This window comes from Anolis sagrei, chromosome 5 (genome assembly GCF_037176765.1).
Source record: "Anolis sagrei isolate rAnoSag1 chromosome 5, rAnoSag1.mat, whole genome shotgun sequence".
NCBI lineage: Eukaryota > Metazoa > Chordata > Lepidosauria > Squamata > Dactyloidae > Anolis > Anolis sagrei.
This window is the reverse complement of record NC_090025.1, coordinates 26,276,085-26,292,583: the sequence shown is the minus strand read 5'-3', so window position 1 is coordinate 26,292,583 and position 16,499 is coordinate 26,276,085. Positions and strand designations below refer to the sequence as shown.

At 40.6% G+C, this 16,499-nt stretch overlaps 1 protein-coding gene across 1 annotated transcript; it reads left to right on the top strand.

Moving 5' to 3' along the window:
* Positions 1-676: 676 nt before the first annotated feature.
* Positions 677-16,125, top strand: LOC132776979 (alcohol dehydrogenase 1B-like). Its single transcript, XM_067468605.1, has 9 exons — positions 677-789; positions 3,536-3,637; positions 5,216-5,354; positions 6,010-6,097; positions 6,211-6,430; positions 8,792-9,055; positions 12,212-12,347; positions 15,388-15,526; positions 16,070-16,125. The coding sequence occupies exons 1-9, from the start codon at positions 772-774 to the stop codon at positions 16,092-16,094; spliced, it is 1,131 nt and encodes a 376-aa protein (XP_067324706.1). The 5' UTR covers positions 677-771; the 3' UTR covers positions 16,095-16,125.
* Positions 16,126-16,499: the final 374 nt, after the last annotated feature.

Below are 16,499 nucleotides of genomic sequence, written 5' to 3'. Positions count from 1 at the left end.
TTTGAACTGGATTATGTGGCAGCGTAAACACATGTAATCCAGTTCAAAGCAGATAATGTGGATTATCTGATTGGATAATCTGGATTATATGTCAATGTAGAAGGGGGCACAGCAAATAGTGAAGTCTTCCAGCTGTACTCCAATAATATTTAGAGAGCCATTTGTTTCCAATTATTTCTGTGATTGCATAACTGAATTTTAGAACACAAGCTTCTAATGAGTATCAACAACTTGGCTTTTGTGTAAAAGAAAAAAAATGAAGAAATGGAAATAAACTAAGAAAAAACAGAGCTACAGAAAGAAGAAAAAATGAAGAAATTGAAATAAATAAAGAAAAAAAAACAGAGCTACAGTTTTTTTCTGTAACTATTCAGGCGTTACTTTGTTACTGCTGTAAAATGATCTTTTATCTTAGGCGTCCTTTCAATTCCTTCCTATTGCTTTTACTGGCCAAAGGTGCCCTAAAATTACACTGCTATCAAGAAAAAAACTGTGTATTGCCAAATCTTAACAGGTTGTGCAAATGAATTAATCTATGTTCTCCAGTGAACGCTTAACTGAATTCTAATCCTAGCATGTAATGGAACCAGAGAAAATAAAGTGGCAGGAGAGAAGTGGCCAAGTTCTTGCGAAACTAAGTAAATATTGGACAGTTGTGAAACAAATCAAAATTTTGCTATCACTTCAAAAGGGAAATTTGATCAATCTAGAAGTCAGACAAGAAGCACTGAAACCTCACAGAAAGGCTGGTAATTTGTAAAGTCTAGAACCATGAGCACTGCAGGGAAAGTAAGTAGATATTACTTTTAAAATTTATTTCTCAACCCAGACATGTGTGTGTGTGTGTGTGTGTGTGTAAGAAAGAGAGTATGTATGAAAACTGGCACTTAAACATCCAAATACAAATACAGTAGAATCTCACTTATCCAGCCTTCGCTCATCCAACGTTCTGTATTACCCAATGCAGTTTGTCTCCTGCCTGGATCCACAGCTGTTTCAATGCCTTGCAATGTTTTGGTGCTAAATTTGTAAATACAGTAATTACTACATAACATTACTGTGTACTGAACTGCTTTTTCTGTTGATTTGTTGTAAAAAATGATGTTTTGGTGCTTAATTTGTAAAATCATAATGTATGGCTTTTCCGTAATCCCTTCTTATTAACCAGCATTTTATCATATCCAACATTCTGCCAGCCCGTTTATGTTGACTGGTAGCACAGCTGGTTAATCTGCAATAAATCACTGCCAACCGAAAGGTGGCAAATTCAAAGCCTGAGTCAGAGTTGAGCTCCCGACAGTTAATAGCTGTTTTAAAAAATAGCTGTTAAAAATAGCCCGGCTTACTGTCCACCTCAGCAGTTCGAAAACAGCTCTGCTGTGAGTAGAGAAATTGGGGGCTGCTTAAAGCGGGGAGGCTAATTTATGACACCATAAAAATGTCGGAAAACAAAGATGAAATACTACGATCAAAAGGCTCGGCGTCATAGTGGATGAAGCAACTGCTCCCCCTGTCGCCAAATCGAGCAACCTCCAGGATCTGATGGAAGATCTGCTAAATGGTTTCTATCTGTCTGTATGTCATAGAATCATAGAATCAAAGAGTTGGAAGAGACCTCGTGGGCCATCCAGTCCAACCCGCTGCCAAGAAACAGGAATATTGAATTCAAATCACCCCTGACAGATGGCCATCCAGCCTCTGTTTGAAAGCTTCCAAAGAAGGAACCTCCACCACACTCTGGGGCAGAGAGTTCCACTGCTGAATGGCTCTCACAGTCAGGAAGTTCTTCCTCATGTTCAGATGGAATCTCCTCTCTTGTAGTTTGAAGCCGTTGTTCCGCGTCCTAGTCTCCAGTGAAGCAGAAAACAAGCTTGCTCCCTCCTCCCTGTAGCTTCCTCTCACATATTTATACATGGCTATCATATCTCCTCTCAGCCTTCTCTTCTTCAGGCTTAACATGCCCAGCTCCTTAAGCCGCTCCTCATAGGGCTTGTTCTCCAGACCCTTGATCATTTTAGTCGCTCTCGTCTGGACACATTCCAGCTTGTCAATATCTCTCTTGAATTGTGGTGCCCAGAATTTGACACAATATTCTAGGTGTGGTCTAACCAAAGCAGAATAGAGGGGTAGCATTACTTCCCTAGATCTTGATCTAGACACTATGCTCCTATTCATGTCAAAAACACATTGATTTTTTGCTGCATATGTGTACATTGTGATTCGCCCTGAGTCCCCTTCGGAATGAGAAGGGCAGAATATAAATACTGTAAATAAACAAATAAGCGAGACTCTACTTCCTTTGGTTGTAAAACTTTGCTTTTGTCTGACTCGCCTCCCTCTTCTCTTCTCTCCATTACCTATGTTGTGAGCTACCTCAAGTCCTTTTAGGAAGATGGGTGCAGGACATAAATAAAGATGATTATGATGATGAGTAAATTTTCTGCAACCTACTTTCCAATTTGCACTCAGCTTGCAGCATATGAATTAATCTGAGGCCAAAGAGCAAAAGTTGGAGGCATGCGGAGAGTGAATGTTATAAAAGCAGGTGAAAAAAAACAGAAGGACAGAGCAAATGAAAATTTTACAACCACTATAAAAGAAAAATTTGATCCATCTAGGAGGCAGAGTAGAAGCACTGAAACTTCACAGTAAGGCTAGCGATTTGCAAAGAGTAGTATCATGAGTACTGCAGAAAAAGTAAGTAGATGATTTGAAATTTATTTTTCAATCCAGATATGTGTGTGAGGGAGTGTGTTTGAAAACTGGCATTTAAACATGTACATCGGAATAGCTATATTGCACTTTCGTTGGTTGCAGAAGTTTGTTTTTAATTAAACCAATTGGGAAATACAGGACCCCTTCCCCGCCCTGCCCTTCCCTCCTCTCTTCCCTCCATGAGTTAATTTTCTGCAATGTGTTTTACAATTTGAACTCAGCTTGCAGCAAGTGAAATAAATGGATGACAGTGAGAGGAAAGTGGAAGCCAGGTGAAAATAAAACAGAACTACAAAGCATTAATCCAGAGCAGAGTTTCTCAAACTATACTCCTCCAGATGGGAAACTAGCTGGAAATTATGAGAGCTGAAGTCCAAAACACCTGGAGGAGCACAGTTTGAGAAACACTGATCCAGGGTGTCCTGCCACATCAAGTCAGTTAGAGGGTATGTTGTGGCTACCTGTGGAGGAAAATGAAGAAATCCTGAGTTTAACCTGATCAGATTGCAGTTATGTGGAGTACTCTTTCAAGTAGTAAACTGTAAGCAGTTTCTTTGAGCTGCAAACCTAAACAAACTTATTCAAAAACGTTAGTCTTGGAGGCTTTGATTTCTATACTACCCAAGCTACCATCACTAAAAAAAAGCCATAGAATCCAAAAAAGTAATTTGTTTAAGATATGTCCCTACAACAAAACCAAGCTGAACTTTAGGGGAGTAAGTCCACAGCAAACTACCATGAAGATCCTGAAAGCAAGCAAGCAAGCAAGTCTAATTCAAAATTATAAATGTAAACATTGTCTCATCTCCTATTCTTACAGGTTATCAAATGTAAAGCTGCCATAGTCTTTGAAGCGAAAGGACCATTTAAGATTGTGGAAATAGAAGTGGCCCCTCCAAAGGCACATGAAGTTCGCATTAAGGTAAATGAGACAAACCTAAAACTGAATTAGTGGATTATCACACATTCATGCAAATCACGGAAGCGCTACCATTAAGTGAAGTAAAGCAGCTGCCTTTGTTGGGAGCATCTGATTGAAGTTAAGAAGTCTGGAAGCTGGGACAGTTTTTCTCTCTCATCCCTTTGGAACATCCTAATAATAATAATAATAATAATAATAATAATAATAATAATAATAATAATAAACTTTATTTGTACCCCGCTCCATCTCCCCGATGGGGAGGCCAAGCCCAAAACAACAATTACATGAGGCCAAGCCCAAAACAACAATTACATAAAATAAACAAAACCAAAATGCAAATAAACAATAATAATGCAATTACATAAAACAAAAGACAACATAGCAATATAAAATTGCAATAAACACAATCACAATAACATGGGCGAGCTTCATGTAATGGATAAAAAAACTGGGTAAAAACAGATTAAAAACTCAGGCGAGATAAACATGAGATACACAAGGACATATCATTTTAGTGGAGGTCTTGGAGCAAAACTTTTCTATAGGGGGGAATGCACTCCAATAACAGAAAACCTTTTCATTCTCATCCCTTTGGAACATCCTACACTAAAATATTGCAATATGCTGGTCTATTTTAAGTGTTAAAGGAAGGTTCCGTGGTCAATCCAAGGGACAAGGTATATCAGAAATGTGGAATGGAGGAAGCATCATATTTATGCCTTGAGGTGCTCCTGATTCCTGAGGCTGGCAGTCTTCTGCTGAACCAGAGCTCTGAGGCACAGGTGTGCCTCCACCACTTTGTTATCGATTTTACAGCTGAAATGGTGAACTAGATCCACAGGCGATAGCATGGGCTGGCACTTTGACATATATCTGCATAATGTTGAGAGGGGAGTTGTCCATTTGCATAGTTGTTGTATAGGGAGAAATTTATTAACTCCCTTTTAGAAACAATCCTCACTCCTTCCTAACTCACCTTCCTCCTGTTCTCCCAAAATACCTCCATGTAGCAGAGGACATAGGGTAGCAGAGGACCATCCAGGGATCAAGAGTCTATAGACTCTATACCATAGTCAAAAGCTAGTCCAGAGATTCAAGGTTCCAGGGTTCCAAGAGTACAGGAAAAAGGCCAGGATACCGAAAATCCACAAACGTGGGGGTAAACCATCAGCATCTACCACCAAAATAAGACAAATACTTTTCTCCCAAAGATCAGTCCCAAGGTTAGCTCCTTATATCCAGGAACACCCAACTGCAACGTAACTCTTGCCTCCACCCTTAATTGCTTTCACCCATAAACTCTTACTTAGGGATTATTCAACCCTATAGAACTAAGACTTACATTAACCCTTCCATCACCAACTTCTAGGTCTGCCACCACCAACCACCATCAACTGTGGAACATGATACATGAAGAGAAGATCCCTGTTTTATAGTGTTGGCATATGATTATATCTAATCCTTCTATTTTTTAAATTAAAATTGATATTTCAATGTAGTACAAGGAAAATCCTTAGATGATAAATAACTGCAAGAGATATTTAAACTGCCTGTACCAATCTTTCATCTTTATTATAGATCTTGGCTTCTGGAATCTGCCGCACAGATGACCACGCACAGGATGGTGAAATAAAAGTGAGCTACCCAGTTATTGCTGGTCATGAAGCAATTGGCATTGTGGAGAGCATTGGGGAAGGAGTTACCTGTGTGAAGCCAGGTATGGTTAAGCACACAGTGTGCAAGTAGAGGACATCCACACATAAACATAATAACAAAGTCTAGTATAACCAACTAAACTGGAGTGATTATGATTAAATAATATCATTTATTGTTCAAATGTGTTTGAGATGTTTTTGGTGAATAATGCTGAGAAGGAAATACATGCAAACTAGATAACTTCCTTTGATGAATGATAGTAACTCTTGTTGCAACTCCTAGGATTTCGACCTCATTAGATGTAGTCTTCTCTGTGTCTTCTCCCTGTTTCTCTACACTGCCAAAACAGTGTCCCACGAAGTCCATCACATGATTCAGGGCAATTTGGAAAGAACACATCCCCAGCCAGGTCTCCAGGGGCAAGAGCAAGCAAAGGCAAAGAGAGTGGTTAATTGTCCCATTTATGAAATCCATATGTTTATTGGTCAAACTATCTATCCAGCTTCCTATATCTTCCCTCTCCTTTCTGTTGGCAGGAGCATTCTTTGTAGCAGCAGTCTTTCAAAATACTTTTCTAGACAGTCCTAACTAATGAAGTTAGGTTATAAGCAATCTTGATTTTTGCAGTAATTAGGACATTTCAGTAGCTGTGGATCAACTATGCTATCACATCGTCTAAAACCTTCAGCCTCACAATTTTTTTATATAATTTCTAGGAGACAAAGTCATTCCACTCTGCGTCCCACAATGTGGGAGATGCCCGCCTTGCAAGAATCCAGAGGGCAATATGTGTGAAAAGTCTGAGTGAGTTTTTATTACCACTATCAGCAGTATTAGAAAGTGCTTCACAAATATTGCAACCTTTCTTATTTGTGTTGAAAATCACACACACGCAACTTTCCTTTTCTGTTTTAAAGCTTTCTTCCAGCCAAGGGGCTAATGTATGATGGCACCAGCAGATTCTCTCACAAAGGGAAGATAGTTCATAATTTTTTTAGTACCAGCACCTTTACTGAATACACCGTGGTGCATGAGGATGCGGTGGTCAAAGTTGATCCTGCAGCTCCCATTGAGAAAGCTGTTCTGATAGGCTGCGGATTTTCCACTGGCTATGGCGCTGCCACCAAAACCGCAAAGGTAGGCATCATAGGTGGCTGACCTGCAGCATGAGGAATTTGTCTAGTATCTGAATTTTGTGACTGAGGTGTACCTGTTGTGAAATGGTAACACCAAATATTTCTCCTTTTGTTGTATTTCATTTAAGCTCAACAATGAAGAATTTGATCTAAATATGATTGATCACCCTCAAGTAGAGTCGGCCTCTTGGGTGAATTATTGTATTGTATTATTGTACTGCACAGGTAAAGCCCATTGATTCAATGAATCTACTATAGTTAGGCCAAATGACAAGATTGAATTTTAATATCAGAGTTTACAGGAAATGTTTTTGCAGACTATGCAAGCATAGTATGAACTGCATGCCATGCTTGTTCGTCCATTAGATGCATCTGAGAAAAAGGACTCATTCTTCAAAACCTTATTCTACCACCTTTATTCTCTCAGGTGCTACAAGATCTTTTTGCATACTGATATTCCAAACTAACACTGTTGCCTAAAAATGGAATGCTTTGAACTGGCTGAAAGTTGGCTATTATGGTGGGATACAAGGAGAAGGGTTTGCAGCAATATACTGTATATATTCCAAGATAAACCAACCTTGGCCTATAATGGGGTCAAGGTCAAGCTGGGCAGCAGAGCTTGGAGGCCATTGCTTGCAATATATTATATATATTTTTCTCCTCTCTCATCCTCACTTATCAATATGTTTTCTTTTCCAAAGCCTCCCTCACTTTTAACTAAGGAATGTTTTGAAAAGGGAAAGAAGCCCTTGCAAATCAGGAAGAAAAAATATATATCCATTAATATTATAAAGGCATTTCCCCCTGAAATATTTGTTAATCTCTCCTACAGATAAATAAAATTTCTCCCTGCAAGCTTTTGCAATCCTTATGTTCCTAGATATCTCTATCTATCTATCTATCTATCTATCTATCTATCTATCCATCCATCCATCCATCTATCTATATTAATTTTATATATGAATTTCCCCCTCATATGCCTGTAGGTCTTTGCAAATCCTATATACATATTGATATGTACAGATTTCCATGTACTTGTATATCTGTATCTTTATACATTATTTCTATATATGAATTTCCCTTCACATGTTTGCAAGTTTCTGCAAATCCTATATCGATATAATTATCTATAGATTCAGAGAGATATCTAGATAGATAGATATATGAATACAGATATATAGGGCTTATAAATGTAACAGGGGAAATACAAATACACACACACATATACATACATATGTCTTAATAGATATGAATATAGATATATAGGGCTTGCAAATATTGCAAGGAAAATGCATACACACATATATACTGAGAGATTTCTAGATAGATATAAACATAGATATATAGGGCTTGCAAATACTGCAGGAGGGGATGCACATATATAGAGAGGATTTGCAAATGTTTCAGGGGGAAATACATATGTGAAATTAGTATATATAATTATAGATCTATATCTAGTTCTGCATTGTTTATATAGCCATTAATTGTTTGACTGTTACTATGTTGGAAGCCAGCCTGAGTCTCCATGGGGAGAGAGGGCGGGATACAAATGAAGTTTTATTATTATTGTAAAGTTATTGCTGATACCATATTGTTTTTGTTGACCCTACTTTTCTACTTACAGAGCTAGTTTACTGTTTTCTTTGACATATGGTAAATATTCAAAAACATTTAACTTACCGATGCCTCAATTAATGTATTTTTATTGGTGTCTATTTTTATTTTGAAGTTTACCGGTAGTTGATGCATTTCCCACTCTCGGCTTATACTCAAGTCAATCAGTTTTCCCAGGGTTTGTGTGTGTGTGTGTGTGTGTGTGTGTGTGATAAAATTGGGTTTCTTGGCTTATATTTGGATTGTAAGTATATACGGTACTTACAATTGCCTACTTCAACATGCTACAGTTCTATCTTATTTCTCTACCCACTTTCTCTCTACCCACATTTCCTGTCCCACTCTGGCTTTTTTGATAACACAGAAAGGATTTAACACATACGCGGTAGATCTCACTTCTCTTAGAACCAAGTCCACATCACAAAGCTGGGCAAATCCAAAGTGATGAAATATTAGTCAGATTTTATTCAACTCTTCAGATGGCAATGCCACAAAATGCCTATTTTTAAGCCTAGGTTTGTGTTGAAGTTGCGTCAATGAGCCGTACATATTTATATCCTCCTCTAAGTTACAGTAGAACTCTCAAGTTTCAACAGGGAACCTAAAACTACAGGAAGGATATCAGGCAGATAAAATCAAGATTTGAAAGATAAATAAACCAAAAAAGAGGTAACTCATAATCATGTAAGTTCACATATTTCTAAGATTTTGGAGATCAATTTTTATTATGTTGATGTCCATGCAGGTGAGACCTGGTTCTACTTGTGCTGTTTTTGGTCTGGGAGGAGTGGGCCTCTCAGTAGTCATAGGCTGTAAAACATCTGGAGCATCCCGGATCATTGGGATTGACATCAACAAGGCTAAATTTCCCACAGCTAAAGAGCTGGGTGCCACTGAATGTATCAGCCCTCTGGATTTCAAGAAGCCCATCAATGAAGTGCTGCATGACATGACTGATGGAAAAGGCGTGGACTACTCCTTTGAAGTGATTGGACATACTGACACCATGGTATGTGCATAACGTACATTATTTGATAGATCTTAAAGGGAAGGGGGTAAAACATATGCACTGCTTTTCTTATTCCCCCTTTTCTTGAGATTCTGCTCCAGTGAACTGTTGCAGCAAAGCTTCTGACGGCGAGGGCAGTAAGCAAGGATTCTAGAAGTTGAAACTAGAGCTTGTTATCATGGGGAAAAGCTGATTCCACTGAGTTTTATCACAAATCTTTTTTTAGGGTAACCTAATATTGTCAAAACTGAATCATCACAGGAACAGAAAGTGAGGTAAAATCTTCTGAACAGTGACACAGACAGCAAAACAAACATTAGTGGGGTATTACATATATTATTGGAGTTACTCTTTAAAAATATACCCCTCTGAGTAACATACAAATTCAACCTTGTTTGAAACTCAGGGACTTCCCGTACTATCTTGATACAATGCTGAAGAAGTATACTAATACAGGAAACCCTATAAGGTTTTAATTTTTAATTGTTTTATTTTGTGTACAGGAAATAAAGCATATAATCAAAAAAGAAAAGAAAAAGACTTACAAAAGAATTGACAGGTTTACAAAATAATATAGTCAGTGCTCTTTAAATATGAGGGGGAAAAAACAAAATTGGCTGTACAGTTATTATACCTTAACATTTCTTGTTCCTGTAACCCCACACCCTTGAATCCAGCCCCCATGACCTCTGATGCCCCTCAATACGGATATCACTAACCAGCAACTACCCAAATTATGCAGTCGAGTTTCCCGCATTTGGGGAAATCGCAGGGGTCAGCACACCCGGAGTGCAATGGATGAGCCTCACCCTGGGAAAACCATATGTCTTCTTTCACTAATTTTCCCTTTATGGGAATCATCAAATCTACCTTTGTCTTCTTTTCCAGATACCCAAGTGCCAGCCTCCATTTGTTTGTGTATTCTTCATTATTTCCTCCTCTGTTACTATTTGTCAGCTTGGCTATTTGGATATAATTTACCAATGTGGGTGACCTGACTGGCTTTTAATGGTGGATACCGTGGGGTGTGACTGCATAATGTGGCTGTTGTGGGTCCCTTCCTGCTTAATATGTCTAGTTGGGGACATCAGATACATCCACAACTGTGCATGGACAACATCCCACTGTAAAGCAGGGTAAAAGGCTGCTTTCATATGAAAAGCTTCACCATAGAATAGCCATGCTGGACCTACAAAATTGCTATAAGCTTTGTGTATTATGCCCATATATCTTATTAAGGAGTATGCCTGCCATTTAATTAAAATAATTTAAACTTGCATGTAAAAGATCAGAGATAAATTGGATAGGTGGAGATAGCAAAAGCTGGAAGTGCTGGCCAACTAAGCTGCAAATTAATTAGCTGAAACAGCGATTGGTAGGGTTTTTGTTGAAACCAAATGGCTGACGCAATCTGGCCAAGATGGCTGACCAAACTCCCCATGTGCACAGCATGGCCAAGATGGCCTCCAAAGCACCACTGGGCCTCCGCTGGGCATAAAAGTAAGCCTAAGGCAGGAAGGAAGGGCCTAAAAGTAGGCTGCACCTTGCCAGTCCCCAGCTGAGCCTACTATTGCTGGAGGCGGTTGGGCCCAAGAAGGCCTGAAGCTGAATTTGAAGGAAGGGATCAGCAGGAGGCAACTGAAGGTGAACTCTCAATCCTCTGGCCAGGCTTTCAAATGAGCCTGCTGAAGGGAGGGAGGAAGAGATGCGGTGACAGAGGCAAGGAAGGAGGTGGCCTCTCTGAAAGTGGTTTTGCAGTTCATGCACATCTACTGCTTCACTGGGCTCCAGTTGGGAAGAAGGAGGAAAGGGGGGAGGCATCCTTGCCGAAAAGGATGGCAGCGACTGGGCCTTCAAATGGAAGAAGGAGACAAGGGAGGAGGTGGCCTTGCCGAAAGAAGTGGCACCAGAGCTAGCACTGATCTGCTGTTCCGCTGGGCCTCAGAGAAGGAGGCGAGGGAGGAGGCAGTCTTGCCGGAAGCAGTAGCGGCCTCGCCTGGGCCCTGGCTGGGCCTCCAAAGGGAGACGGAGATGAAGGAGGAGGTGGAAGCAGTAGTGGCACTTGCACTTGTCTACTAGGTCCTGGCTGGGCCTCCAAAGGGGAGAAGGAGGTGAAGGAGGAGGTGGTCTTGTGGAAAATGGGGGCGGCATTCGCTCGCCACTCCAGCTGGGCCTTCAAAAAAAGGGGGAGGGAGGAGGCGAGGGAGAAGACACGTCCTCCGCCACTCCACTGGGTCCCAGAGGGGGCAGAAGATAAGACCGAGTGGGCAACAGAGGCAGTGACTGAACCGCATGCCTAAAAGCACCCTAGCTGTGGCCAGAGGGAGGTTGAGGGGCCGAAGGACAAAGAAGAGCAAGAAGAGATAAAATTTAAAAAATAATTTAAAATTTAATTTAAAAAAGACCTGGGTCCCGTCCAACCCCTCGCTCCAAACCCTTGCTCCACATGGCTTCCTGAAGAGCAGCAACACATGCATCCTTCTCCTTGCACTGCAGGAAGACAGAAAGGAGAGGGGAAGGGGCTACTTGCAGGAAGGGTCCTTAGGCCCCTTCCCTCTGCCGACTAGCACGAATGCCAGCCAGAAATGCTGGTCTTTTGAGGGGGAATTCAAATGCTTCCCTCTGGCCATTCAGTTGGCCCTTTCTGTTCAGAGGTGTGTGTTATGGCAATCATCAAATCTAGCTTTGTTTTTTCCAGATACCCAAGTGCCAGCTTCCATTTGTTTGGCAATTCTTCATTATTTCCTCCTCTGTTACTATTTGTCAGCTTGATCATTTGGATATAATCTACTAATTTATCTCTCCAATCTTTAATACTTAACTCTTTCCCATGCTTCCATGTTTTAGCTATTTTTAGTCTTTCAGCAACAAAACAATATTGGCAAATTTCTTCATCTCCTGCACTAATACACCTTCTAAATAGTCCTAATAAACACATTGACCTTTTTGCTGATCATATTATTTGTTTCTTTCATCATTTTCCCCCAAATTCTTGAACTATATTACAGGTCCACCATATGCAGAAAAAAGATCCATTCTTCTTCTTGCATCTCCAGCATGCTCCTCATATTGTTTTCTCTATTTTGGGGAATAGCAGAGCATGTAGTAGGTTTTTCTTCAAATTAATCTGAGTGTGTGATTTTGGATTTCTCTTAGGCTGCTGCATTGGCTTCCTGCAACAAGAACTATGGTGTCAGTGTGATGGTGGGAGCACCACCCTCAGCAGCGGACATGACTATATCACCAACACTTATTTTTACAGGGCGCACTTGGAAAGGATCTCTGTTTGGAGGTAAGGCTGAAATAACAAGCTAGTTGTTATTTATTCATTCAGTTTCTTCCAACTCTTAATGACCTCAGGAACCAGAACACGCCAGAGCTCCCTGTTGGCTGTTGCCACCCCCAGCTCCTTCAAGGTCAAGCCAGTCACTCCAAGGATACCATCCATGTATCTTGCCATTGATCGAACCCTCTTCCTTTTTCCTTCCATTTTCCCCAGCATCATGATCTTCTCTAAACTTTCCTGTCTTCCCATTATGTGGCCAAAGTACTTCATCTTTGCCTCTAATATCCTTCCCTTCAGGGAGCAGTCAGGCATTATTTCCTGGAGTATGGACTGGTTTGATCTTCTTGCAGTCCAAGGCACTCTCAGAATTTTGCTCCAATGCCACCATTCCTTCACTCAGCTTTCCTTGTGGTCCAGCTCTTGCATCAATAGGTTACTATGAGGTATACCATTGCTTTAACTATGCAGACCTTCATCTGTATACTCTTCACTGTTTTATTGAGGTTGCTCATTGCTCTCCTCTCAAAAAGTAAATGCCTTCTGAGTTCCTGGCTGCAGCCTGTGCCTGCAGTCATCTTTGTGCATAGAAATACAAAGTCTGTCATTGCCGCCATGTTTTCTCCCTCTTTGCGTGTGCAGGGGTGATACACCTCCCTCGCGATGACCCACAAAGAACATGTCCACAAGGTGATTGGTGAGAAAATTGGCCACAACTCGTTTATTAATAACAGGAACAAGGGTTGGCAACCATGCATGGGTCCTGGATCAAAGATCAGGCAGCCCGCTGCTGACTGAAGATGTTACGATCCTGGGTGCCACCGGCCCAATACCGGCACTGCAAGAACTCGGCACTCCAGGGACCACAGGCGTTATCCCCCCTTCCATCAAGGGGCGATAACCAGCCAGATCCAGGGCCCATGCCAACGCCAAACACAGAGTTGTGATAAGATAAACAGGATAACAATTAGAATAACTTAACAGTTCCACAAAAAACCAAACCAGCTAACATTCAGGGTGGGTGGGATGGAAAAAGCTGGGCCTGGCGAGGCCTAGTGGGGGCCCGGGGCAGCCTTAAGTAGGCTGCCCGGGCAGAAGCAGCAGGCTGGCCCCAGCCGCGCCAGCAACGGGGCGGGGCCAGGCCTGTGATTAGCCCGGAGGCCCCAATGGCGGGAAGCTTTCCCACCACCCAGGGGGCTTCTGGGAAGAAGAAGCCCCCTGTGCCACATGGCGGCAAGGCCGCCCCGCGCCACAACCTGCTCGGCCCGGTAAGTCGGGCCAAGCCATATTTGCTAGTTATCAATCAGCCTGGTTGCCAGAATCTTGCTTTTTGGATGTTTAACTGCAACCCAGCTTTTGCACTTTATTATTTCACCTTGGTTATAAAACTCCTCAGCTCCTCCTCGCTTTCAGTCATCAAAGTGGTATCATCTGCATATCTAAGGTTAATGTTTCTTCCAGCAATTTTAACTCCAGCCTTGGATTTAGCAAGCCCCACACATTGCATGGTGTTCTGCGTACAAGTTGGATAGGTAGCGTGAGAGTATACAGTCCTGCCATACTCCTTTCCCAATTTGGAACAAGTCTGTTGTGCTGTAGTATGTTCTTACTGTTGCTACTTGGTCATTATACAGATTCCTCAGGAGACAGACATGGTGACTTGGTATCCCACAGCACCAAGAACTTGTCACAATTTATTATGCTCCACGCAGTCAAAGGCTTTAGGATAGTCAATAAAATAGAAATAAATGGGGTTTTTTTCTCCCTATCTTCCTTCATTATTCAGCGTATACTGGCAATTTGGTCTCTCATTCCTCTGCCTTTTCTAAAGCCAGCTTGTACATTTGGCAGCACTCACTATGTGCATTGCTGGAGTTTACCTTGCAGGATCTTGAACAGTGGTTCTCAAAGTTCCTAATACTGTGACCCCTTAATACAGTTGTTCATATTGTCATGACCCCCAACCATATAATCATTTTTGTTGCTACTTCATATCTGTAATTTTTGCTATTGTTATGAATTGTAAATATCTGATATGCAGAATGTATTTTCATTCACTGGACCAAATTTGGCACAAATACGCAATTCACCCAAATTTGAATATTGGTGGGGTTGGGGGGGGGGGTCTGATTTGTCATTTGGGAGTTGCAGTTGCTGAGATTTATAATTTGCCTACAATCAAAAACATTCTGAACTCCACCAACGATGGAATTGAACCAAACTTGGCACACAGAACTTTCATGAAAAAAAAATGTTTTCTGATGGTCTTTGGCGACCCCTCTGACACCCCCCTCGCAACCCCCCCCCCAACACCCACCCACCCACCAAGTATCCCAACCCGCAGGTTGAGGAACGCTGATCTTGAGCATTACCTTACTGGCATGTGAAATAAGTGCCACTTTACGAAAGTTTGAGCATTCTTTAGTGTTTCCCTTTTTTTGGTACAGAGATATAAGCTGATTTTTTCCAATCTTGATGGCCATTCTTGTGTTTTCCATATTTGCTGGCATATGACATGTATCATCTTGACAGCATCATCTTTCAAGATTTTAAACAGTTCAGCTGGGATCTTGATGTCTCCTGCTGCCTTACTATTAGCAATGCTTCTTAAGGTCCATTCAACCTCACTCCTCAGGATGTCTGGTTCTAATTCACTCACCGCACCATAAAAGCTCTACTCGATATTATTACTTCTCCTATGCAGAACTTCTGTATAGTCTCGCCACCTTCTCTTCAGTTTCTGTTAGATCCTAGCTATCTTTGTTTGTGTGGAAGCTAGTACAAGACTGCTAAAAAGATGTAATGTGTTCTTTGATCATGGGAAGTTCAATATGTGAGATTTGTGGGAGAAGGATGAAAAGAGGAGAAGCTTTCTGAGTTGAATGGCATAACACAAAGTGTAACCCCAGATGTTGCTTTAACTCTCAACAACCCTAGAAAGCATAGATAATATATAGCTTGTGTAAAAAATGTGTAAACATGTTTCAGTGTAGAAATCTGTGAGTTTATACGAGCTTTAACAAGTTAATGAGAGAAATCTTATTTACAGGTCTGAAAACCAAAGATGATATTCCTAACCTGGTTTTGGGGGTCATTGAGAAAAAGTTCAATCTAGATCCACTAGTCACCCATGTTCTGCCTTTTGAGAAAATCAATGAAGGCTTTGAACTCCTCCATAAAGGACAAAGGTAAATATTTTCTCTTTTTAAATAGCCATAGTTAGTAAACCAGGGAATGTACTTTAGCTTTTAGTCTAAATGCGAAATATGATTTGTAGATTGTCATATCTGTTTGTGGGCAAAGCATTCAGATCCCGAGTTGCTCATTTCAAGTTCAGCTACAATCCAAAGCAGTTTCTCCACCCTGTTTTTCTTTACTCAGTTGAAAATTATTGTGCTGGTCCAAAATATAATGTACTGGTGTGGCAAAATCTCTGAAACTTCTGATGGTGCCAGACTGTGGATCAATTCCTTTTTTTTCTATTTCAAATATTACAATGAGGATTTAAATCTGAAATTTTCTGTTGAAGTATATTGAAAGAAATGTTGGATAGGATCAAGAGTGCAATCCTAACCAACTAAGATAGCCAAAAGAGCCAAAAGTAAAATTCTGCTAACCTACTTAAGAGATGCTGGAAATGATTTAGAACTACTCTCAACCTAGTTCAAATCTTCATTAAGCTGAACAGAAGCTACTACATTTAACTTTAACTTTGTGTTCTGATGTTTCAGTATTCGCACTGTTCTGAAAATGTAAAGATCCTGGAAGTGAAAATACAAGACAGCTGGATTCCAGCAGAACGACCAATTACAAATTACATCATGGAACATCCATGGAAAGAGTTGCATATTATTGTATTCCAAGCAGCAATATTGCTTTTGCAACTTATAATTCAATCCTAGCTTTCTCAGGGTAAAATACAAGATAACTGTCTCCTTTAGTACGCAGATATATATTTGTATGGGAATGAATCTCATTGAATTAAGATCTGAGAGCAAATGCACTGCTAATCACTATCTTGCAATTACCCAAGAGAACTATGTTTAGTGGAAATATAATTACTAAAATAATTTTATAATTCTCAGTGTTGCCCTACCTGCAGACTCTGCCTGAAGTATTGTAATTTTGGAGAATACTTTGTTTACATGAAATGCTGGCATT